This window comes from Cupressus sempervirens, chromosome 7 (assembly GCF_028749045.1).
Source record: "Cupressus sempervirens isolate cs-2001-9-10 chromosome 7, ASM2874904v1, whole genome shotgun sequence".
Classification (NCBI taxonomy): Eukaryota; Viridiplantae; Streptophyta; class Pinopsida; order Cupressales; family Cupressaceae; genus Cupressus; species Cupressus sempervirens.
In genome coordinates this window covers 416,114,875-416,125,107 of record NC_143124.1, presented here as the reverse complement: position 1 = coordinate 416,125,107, position 10,233 = coordinate 416,114,875, and the positions used below count along the sequence as shown (strand labels likewise).

General features: G+C 34.6%; 2 protein-coding genes and 1 pseudogene across 2 annotated transcripts; all 3 read left to right on the top strand.

Moving 5' to 3' along the window:
* The first annotated feature begins 3,639 nt into the window (after positions 1-3,639).
* Positions 3,640-6,702, top strand: LOC149547311 (G-type lectin S-receptor-like serine/threonine-protein kinase SD2-5; annotated as a pseudogene).
* A 285-nt stretch (positions 6,703-6,987) lies between these two features.
* Positions 6,988-7,545, top strand: LOC149547310 (uncharacterized). Its single transcript, XM_089791590.1, has one exon. The coding sequence runs from the start codon at positions 6,988-6,990 to the stop codon at positions 7,543-7,545; it is 558 nt and encodes a 185-aa protein (XP_089647716.1).
* A 135-nt stretch (positions 7,546-7,680) lies between these two features.
* LOC149547309 (G-type lectin S-receptor-like serine/threonine-protein kinase SD2-5) lies at positions 7,681-9,698 on the top strand. Its single transcript, XM_089794121.1, has 4 exons — positions 7,681-7,826; positions 7,911-8,145; positions 8,280-8,282; positions 8,467-9,698. The coding sequence occupies exons 1-4, from the start codon at positions 7,681-7,683 to the stop codon at positions 9,346-9,348; spliced, it is 1,266 nt and encodes a 421-aa protein (XP_089650247.1). The 3' UTR covers positions 9,349-9,698.
* Positions 9,699-10,233: the final 535 nt, after the last annotated feature.

Below are 10,233 nucleotides of genomic sequence, written 5' to 3'. Positions count from 1 at the left end.
AAGTATTATATTTTAATAGTTAATAATATATATATATATATATATATATATATATATATAGATATATATATATATATATATATATATATATATATAGATATATATATATATATATATATATATATATATATATATATATATATATATATATATATATATATATATATATATATATATATATATATATATATATATATATATATATATATATATATATATATATATATATATATATATATATATATATATATATATATATATATATATATATATATATATATATATAATTAATATTATTTTTATTATAATTGAATTTTTCACTTAACAATATTTTAGATTTAAGAAAAGTATATGCCAAAAATGCAATGGTTAGCATTTCTAATTTTGTAATGACAAAATTTTAATGGGCGATAAAATTATTTTTTAGATTACAGCAAAAAAAAATTAGTTATTAATAATAAAATAATTAATTATTAGATTTTATGATTATTATTGGGAGAAATTGAAATTATTTTAGTCTTCAATACATTTTTCTCCTTGCCTTTGACTTTTTATAAAAAATAGCATATGTAATTCAAACTAAAATGTTAACTAGAAAAAGTATTTATTATTAATTAAAATTAATAAAAAAATTTAAAACTTAGGTCATTAGAAATTATTACTTGAGGTCAAATGTGGAGTGATTTTTTTTTCTATTCATAAATTAAGCAAGGAAAATATTTACTATACAATTGACATCAAAAACTAATATAAATACTTATAATAATCTAACATCTATAAATAATTTAAAAAATTATCTTCATTAATTTTTTATAAACAATAACATCTAAATAATGTTTATTATTTTATAAATTCAAAAGTTATTTAAATTAGATACATATTATTAATAAGGTATATGGATAACTATTATTAAAAAATTGTTTAAATTAAACACATATTAAAAAGTTAATAAATAGAATCATAAATAATCATAATAATTTAATATTTAATAATAATAATCATCTATACAATTTTTGAAAAATATTATTAACATTCTATCTAAAAATTTTAAACCCATTAAAAATTTATTAAAATGCAATACTTTTCTTTAAATCTTAAATCAAAACTTTAAACACACACACACACACACACACACACCACCACCACCACCAACAACAACAACAACAATTAACAATATATATTTTGGGAACTGTGCTTTACAATCAATGTTGGATGAAACAAAAGGAGGATGGGAGTGTTAAGTTAAATGACAAGCCTAGTTCAAATAAGTTGCACTATAGTTGATGCCCAAAAGGAGACTATGATGAAAAAGACAGAGTGTGCATTTTAGAGGTTCTTGATTTCATATAAGATCTATAAGTAACTTTGATTTAAAGCTAAGAGGAAGATTGATAGGTATATAGAAAGCAAATATTTTCTTCAACACATGGTTGAAGTAGAGGCCTGGTGTTGAGAATTGTGAATCATTATCATTGGCTGGTGAGGACACAAGTCTTAACATCTTCATTTATTTGGATATGTTTTAGGCAGCGGCTGTGATTGGCGGCAATGGCTATCCGGGGAGTTCATTCGACTGCTTTGATGCCCCATCCTCATAGCATCCCCATGCATGGCATCCTGCCTCGTACATTTGTCCCATTGGGCCATACGCTTAGGGTTTTGTAGGAGGTTAAGTGCATTCAAGCTGTCATGTCTGTCCAAATAATGTGTTTATCTTTTCAGCAATTATAATAATACCTTTTTAAATTGTGGAGTAGCAATTGAAAAGAAAAACGTACAAGTGGTGGCTCAAATAAATTTTTATATGATTCAAAATTTGGAATGATAATTTCTCAAGATTTTTTTTGGTTTGTAAAATTATTTGAGTGACTAAATAATTTAAAATGTGTAATTTTCTTTTGTATATTTGAAGTTTAAAAATATTTAAACAATATTTTTAAATTTTAAAAAATTAATCTTAGTTTGGATTTGTTGGTAATTACTCCTAGAGAAAATTCTTGTACATTTAGGTTTTCTTAATATAAATGATTACTAAAAATTGAATCTATGATCAATATTTACAAAGGAGAAAACTACTTCAATTAACGACAATATATAAGAAAACTAAAAATTATTCTCTACAAATAGAATTTTCATTTTAACTTTTTGATTCCTAGAAAATAAATATTTATAAATATTTTTTTCTAAATATTATTAAAGGTTGTTAAAATATATAATGCGTTGAACATATTATTATTATTATTATTGTAGTTTCCGTATTGTAGTCACTTTCTACAATTAGTGAATTAGTTTTGAACATATCAACTGATAATGCTCTAGTATTTTGATCCTATTTTAACTTTTCCAAAGTTTATAATTTATTTAAATATGATGCTCTTGTGGAACAAAAGATCTTGGGGAATATTATAAATATAATGAGTGTAGGATAGAAGCAAAAAAAAAAAAAAACAATTCTCAAACAATTTTAAAAAAAAATCTAAGTTGATAGTTTTTAATCAATAACTTAGCGTTATCATTTTTTTATATTATTGAAATATATATATTTTTAATTTAGTTAACAATCATCATTTTACCACACTAAACTATTTGTTCTACATTTTTGCTAAAGTTTTTTTGACAATTTGATTTATTGAATTAGTTTAGATTTTATAAATTTAATAGTTTTTTCTAACTATAACTATGATTATGATATTGCTATGAGGATTTAACTATGTAATTTTGAGTCAAACTCATTGACCCATATTTCATGAGTAGTGATTCAACATGAATCCATCTCTCATGAGAATAAATGGAACACTTAGCACTCATTGGATCTAGGTGATACTCATAGGGGTGAAGCACCAGAATTTTTCGGGAGGTCACCCATCCCAGTACTACTCCAGCCTGAGTGCACTTAGTTACGGAGTTTCCTCCATGGTTCAACCCAAACCTTGCAACCCCATTTACAAAACCTTCACCAAGTGTTGTGCCTTATGAACCATTCATTACAAAGCCCCTTAAGCTCATCAATTGATAAGTAGGAGATAATTTCCACAGCAAGTCAAATTATCATATTGCTATCAGGTTTTAACTGTGTAATTTTGAGTCAAACTCATGGACCCATAACTATGATGGCAAAGGATCACTTTTTTATAACGTAAATGTTTAGCATATATACCTCTTTCCAGTACCACTCATTTTAATTCCCTATTTTTAAACTATTTAAATTTCAAAATGCAATTAAGGATAATAGATACAAAGAATAATTATGATATTGTCATATGATATTATTAAGGATACATAAATAATTTAATTGTTTTCAAATTTCAAAACAAATTTATCTTACTGTTGTAGTACAAATTTCCAAACGTATTTGGCGCTGGAGTCAATATAGCCGGCAGTAAACAATTAATGTCAAGTCAACCAGTGCCAACATTAATTCCAGCGATCCTGATTTTTAATATTGTTCAATGGAAGAGATCTCTTCAATGGTCGTCTACCCTTATCCATTATTTAAGACCATCGATGGCCATTCACTTTCATATTGGGAGGAACGCCTACGGCATAACAAATATCAGTAGAGACGTGTTCTGCAAGCCACTGACCTTAAATGTTCTCGTTCTCACTATCATTTAATTCGCCCACATTCATCGACTCTTATCTTTTCTCGTTTTATCTTAGAAGAGGCTTTCCTTTCTAATTGATCATGATGACCCCACGCGCTTTAGCATAAGCACTGGGATTCAAAGTCTTCCCAGTTTAATCCCAATGAAGTTTTACTTCAATTATTAAGGAGCATTAACATTACTCAGCCTGTTCCACTGCCTTCTGTCATTTAGATTTCTTTTCTGCTTTGAAAGATGAGAAAAATCGATTGCTTCATTTTTAGTTTTGCTTCTTATATTGTCGGTGCCTACCTCGTGTCATCTACTGTCGTTCTACAGTCATTTGCTATGCCTTTCTCAACAGCATATGGACGTACCATATGGATAAACAATATCCAGTCTCTAGAGTCATGGACATCTCAATCAGTTAAATTTGGTGCACTCACAGTCAGACCTCTTCTTCTCTCTCACAACTTCTCTTTTGGCGGAGAGAACCTGCGGTTTGGATGTGGGTTTTTCTGCTATTCAATTCCATGTCACACGGGATACTCTTTTGCAGTTTTCTTCGAGATCTACCAGACTGATTATAGTAATCCAGATGACCTGCATAAGGTATGGACTGCAAACAGGGAGCGTTTGGTAGAAGAAAACGCAACAATTGGAGTCACCATCACTGGAAATCTTTTACTCAAGGATGCAGATGGCAGTTTGGTCTGGTCTACAAATACATCCTCCAATGATTTTCAGGAAATGAGGATAGAAGACACGGGGAATTTAATCCTCTATAACACCTCCAATGGAAGCATGTGGCAGTCTTTCGAACATCCGACTGATACGATCTTGCTAGGCCAGAAATGTAAGGCGGGACAGAAGCTTACTGCAAATATATCTCCCACCAGTACAAGTGAAGGGCTTTATTATGATCGTGTAACGCGAACGGCTATGCTATGTATGCGGTCCCTAAGCCCGGTCAAATGTATTTTAGGTACCCAAGAGAACCCACAGCTGTTAAAATAGCTTATCTACAGCAAGATAATGAGTCGCTCAACTATTATCCTGCCGGCTATACATCGTATCCGATTCAAATGAGTCTCACTCTACCTAAATATTTCCTCTATTTTAAGATTGATTCAGCCGGACATATGCAGTTCTATTCTTTTCAACCAAGAACTGGTAGCTCCGTGTCTGACTATTTGTCAGGCTTTACTTCTGCATTGGCGACATGTGATTATCGAAGAGCTTGTGGGGAGTATGGTCTCTGCAGCAATGGTCAGTGCAGCTACCCAACAGAGGCCAACGCTTTTGCTCAGATTAATGCCTCCACACCCAGTTCGGGTTGTGTTCCTCTAAGTCCCCTCGTCTGTCCACAGATAACGTCCACAAGATTATGAGTTGTTGGAGATGGACCATGTTTCCTATTTTACCTATTATTTTGAAAATGCCTCTGCCAAAGATTTAGTTTCAAGAGATGAATGCAAAGCTTTCTGTGTCAAAAATTGCACCTGCAAAACTGCGTTTTTCAGCTATGGTCTCAATATTTCCAGGGGGTATTGTTATCTCAAGTCCACTGTCTACTCTCTGCAAATGAACACCCCAAGTGATAACTTTTACAATTCCACTGCTTATATTAAATTTCATAGAATTCCCAAGGGCGCCAATCACTCTTCTATAGTTATCAGTATACCTGTTTGTAGTGGAGTGGTTTTGTTGCTTCTCTTATTGGGCATATGGATGGCCAAAGCTGGAAAATACAAGAGAGAGGAGAAATGTGAAGAGCACGAGGATGAGGACGATTCTGAGAACTGGCAGGCTGGATTAACTTTTCGTTTCTCATTCAGGGAATTGGAAAATGCTACAAATAATTTCAGCACGAAGCTTGGCAGTGGGGGATTTGGGTCTGTTTATGAGGGAGTTCTGTCTGATGGTATAAAGATTGCAGTGAAGAGGCTTGACAGAGCAGGCCAAGGAGCAAAAGAGTTCAAAGCAGAGGTAGAAACGGTAGGAAGCATTCATCACCTTAATCTGGTAAGGTTGAAGGGCTTCTGTGCAGAGAAATCCCATCGAATGCTCGTCTACGAATATCTACCAAATGGGTCTCTTGAGAAATGGATATTTTCTAGTGATACGGATCAGTTTGTGCTGGATTGGAAGACTAGATCCAAATAGTTCTTCACATAGCGCGGGGTTTGGCATACTTACACGAAGTGTGTGAACAGAGAATAATTCATTTCGACATCAAACCACAAAATATTCTCCTTGATGAATATTTCAACGCGGAGGTCTCAGATTTTGGGCTTGCAAAATTGACAAACAGGGAGCAAAGTGAAGTGATAACCATGCTGAGAGGAACACCGGGTTACATGGCGCCTGAGTTGTTGAATATGCATAGTACAGAGAAGGCGGATATATATAGCTTTGGTGTTATGTTGGTCGAAATTGTCACCGGAAAAAGAAGCAGGAAGCTTGCAGAGTTTCGGTTATTCTCAGTGTTACAGATGAAAGCCGAAGAAGGGAGATTAATAGATTTGCTAGATTCAACGCCTGAAGATGCAGTGAATGCTGTAAAGGAAAAGGCAACAAAAATGTTAAGGATGGGAATGTATTGTATACAGGAAGACTTTATGCGCAGGCCGGCGATGTCAAGTGTAGTAAGCGCATTGGAGGGCAGTTTCCCATTTTATTCACCCACTGCTTCAGACCACTCAATCCGGTTGTCATCTCAACCACAAAATTCAGAAATCTCGTACACCACAGTCTTCTACATTAGTGGGAAGATGATTCTTGAATTCAATTATCGAGCCGGTGCATTTTGATTGGCTCTCCTTCAGTTTTCCAATAGTATGTGCCCACTCCCTACTTTAATTTATAATTACACGAGGAGATTAAAATTGTTTCAGAAACTTTAATAAAAGAGTATGATTACATGAGGAGATTAAAATTGTTCCCCGGACTCTAATAAAATGGTGGAGAAGGACTATACATGAAAAAAGTAAGTCATATTTTGGAAGTGGAAATGGAGTCTATAAGAGTATCCATAGTTAAATTGAACATATCTGTGAGGTTTCTTGTTACTTATTGTTCTATTAATAAAACATATTTTTTTTATTATATAAATAAGTGTTTGTTTCAAATCATCCATCTTTTCTCCGCATCCTTTCTATATCTCCTCATTCTTACTATCATTTAATTCGCCCACATTCATTGACTCTCATCTTTACTCGTTTTATATTAGAAGAGAGTTTCCCTTCTAGTTGATCATGATGACCCCACACGCTTTAGCATAAGCACTGGGATTCAAACTCTCTAACCCCAATGAGATTTTGCTTCAATTATTAAGGAGCATTAACATTGCTCAGCCTGTTCCACTGCCTTCTGTCATTTAGATTTTTTTCTTCTTTGAAAGATGAGAAAAATCGATTGCTTCATTTTCAGTTTTGCTTCTTATATTATCGGTGCCTACCTCGTGTCATCTACCGTCGTTCTACACTCATTTGCTATGCCTTTTTCAACAGGATATGGAGGCACCACATGGATAAACAATATCCAGTCTCTAGAGTCATGGGCATCTCAATCAGTTAAATTTGGTGCACTCACAGTCAGACCTCTTCTTCTCTCACACAATATCTCTTTTGGCGGAGAGAACCTGCGGTTTGGATGTGGGTTCTTCTGCTATTCAATTCCATGTCACACGGGATACTCTTTTGCAGTTTTCTTCGAGATCTACCAGACTGATTATAGTGATCCAGATGACTTGCAGATGGTATGGACTGCAAACAGGGAGCGTTTGGAAGAAGAAAACGCAACAATTGGAGTCACCACCACTGGAAATCTTGTACTCAAGGATGCAGATGGCAGTTTGGTCTGGTCTACAAATACATCCTCCAATAATTTTCAGGAAATGAGGATAGAAAACACGGGAAATTTAGTCCTCTATAACAGCTCGAATGGAAGCATGTGGTAGTCTTTCGAACATTCGACCGATACAATCTTGCTAGGCCAGAAATGTAAGGCGAGACAGAAGCTTATTGCAAATATATCTCCCACCAATACAAGTGAAGGGTTTTATTATGGATCCTGTAACGTCAACGGCTTTGCTATGTATGCGGCCCCTGAGCCCGGTCAAATGTATTTTAGGTACCCAGTAGAACCCACAGCTGTTAAAATAGCTTATCTACAGCCAGATAATGAGTCGCTCAACTATTATCCAGCTGGCTATCCGTCCTATCCGATTCAAGTGAGTCTGTCTGTACCTAAAACTTTTCTCTATTTTAAGATTGATTCAGACGGGCATTTGTAGTTCTATTCTTTTCAACCAACAACTGGCAGGTCTATGTCTGACTATTTGTCAAGCTTTACTTCTGCATTGGCGACATGTGATTATCCAAGAGCTTGTGGGGAGTATGGTCTCTGTAGCGATGGTCAGTGCAGCTGTCCAACAGAGGCCAACGCTTTTGCTCAGATTAATGCCTCCACACCCAGTACAGGTTGTGTTCCTCTAAGTCCCCTCGTCTGTCCACAGATAACAAGTCCACAAGATTATGAGTTGTTGGAGATGGACCATGTTTCCTATTTTACCTATTCTTTTGAAAACACCTCTACCAAAGATTTAGTTTCAAGAGATGAATGCAAAGCTTTCTGTGTCAAAAATTGCACCTGCAAAGCTGTGTTTTTCAGCTATGGTCTCAATATTTCCAGGGGGTATTGTTATCTCAAGTCCACTATCTACTCTCTATAAATGAAAACCCCAAGTGATAACTTTTACAATTCCACTGCTTATATTAAATTTCATAGAATTCCCAAGGGCGCCAATCGCTCTTCTATAGTTATCAGTATACCTATTTGTAGTGGAGTGGTTTTGTTGCTTCTCTTATTGGGCATATAGATGGCCAAAGCTGGAAAATACAATAGAGAGGAGAAAAGTGAAGAGCATGAGGATGAGGACGCTTCTGAGAACTGGCAGGCTGGATTAACTCTTTGTTTCTCATTCAGGGAATTGGAAAATGCTACAAATAATTTCAGCACAAAGCTTTGCAGTGGGGGATTTGGGTCTGTTTATGAGGGAGTTCTGTCTGATGGTATAAAAATTGCAGTTAAGAGGCTTGACAGAGCAGGCCAAGGAACAAAAGAGTTCAAAGCGGAGGTAGAAACGGTAGGAAGCATTCATCACCTTAATCTGGTAAGGTTGAAGGGCTTCTGTGCAGAGAAATCCCATCGAATGCTCGTCTACGAATATCTACCAAATGGGTCTCTTGAGAAATGGATATTTTCTAGTGATACGGATCAGTTTGTGCTGGATTGGAAGACTAGATCCAAAATAGTTCTTCACATAGCGCGGGGTTTGGCATACTTACACGAAGAGTGTGAACAGAGAATAATTCATTTCGACATCAAACCACATAATATTCTCCTTGATGAATATTTCAACGCGAAGGTCTCAGATTTTGGGCTTGCAAAATTGACAAACAGGGAGCAAAGTGAAGTGATAACAATGCTGAGAGGAACACCAGGTTACATGGCGCCTGAGTTGTTGAATATGCATATTACAGAGAAGGCGGATATATATAGCTTTGGTGTTATGTTGGTCGAAATTGTCACCGGAAAAAGAAGCAGGGAGCTTGCAGAGTTTCGGTTATTCTCAGTGTTACAGATGAAGGCCGAAGAAGGGAGATTAATAGATTTGCTAGATTCAAGGCTTGAGGATGAAGTGAATGTTGTAAAGGAAGAGGCAACAAAAATGTTAAGGATTGGAATGTCTTGTATATAGGAAGATTTTATGCGCAGGCCGGCGATGTCAAGTGTAGTATGGGCATTGGAGGGCACTTTCCCATTTTATTCACCCACTGCTTTAGACCACTCAATCCGGCTGTCATCTCAACCACAAAATTCAGAAATCTCGTATACCGCAGAGTCTTCTACTTTAGTTGGAAGATGATTCTTGAATTCAATTATCGAGCGGGTGCATTTTGATTGGCTCTTCCGGAGTTTTTCAGTAGTATGTGCCCACTCCCTACTGTAATTTATAATGAGGAGATTAAAATTGTTTCTGAGACTCTAATCAAATGGTGGAGGAGGACTAATTTTTGAAATAAGTAAGTCATATTTTGGAAGCGAGAACAGAGTCGATAAGAGTATCCATAGTTGAAATTGAACATAGGTGTGAGTTTTGTTGTTGCTTATTGTTCTATTAATAGAATATTATTAGATGAATATAATTAGCAATTGCATCTTAGTGTGTAATAGGTATGTCATAGAGGTATGTATGTTCAAATAAGTATCTGTTCCTTCATCCATCTTTTCCCCTCATCTATTGATCTATCTCCTCATTTGTCTATTCATCTATCTCCATTTCTCTATCTATTTGTCTCACATCCTCTCAGTCTATATTTATTTTTATTCATAACTTCCTTTGTCCCTCCAGATGTGCCTATTCTTCTAGAAAAATTGTAAAGTAAAATAAATAGTGATAATCAATCAATAGATCTAAACATTTGTATTGTCAATTATGTATCTATAAATTTGAGATAGTTGCCGAGAGTATCCCTAGCATTTCACAAGGATAACAATAATGAGTCACAATAATAGGTTCGACTAACAAAGTTTAGAATTCTTATAACATAATCCATTTGGAAAATTTGAAACAAGATTCATG

Coding starts and splice junctions, on each gene's coding strand:
- LOC149547309 (XM_089794121.1), top strand. CDS start 7,681: ATGTATGCGGCCCCTGAGCCCGGTCAAATGTATTTTAGGTACCCAGTA. Junction 7,827..7,910: donor TATCCGATTCAAGTGAGTCT/GTCTGTACCTAA, acceptor AACAACTGGCAG/GTCTATGTCTGACTATTTGT.
- LOC149547310 (XM_089791590.1), top strand. CDS start 6,988: ATGAGAAAAATCGATTGCTTCATTTTCAGTTTTGCTTCTTATATTATC.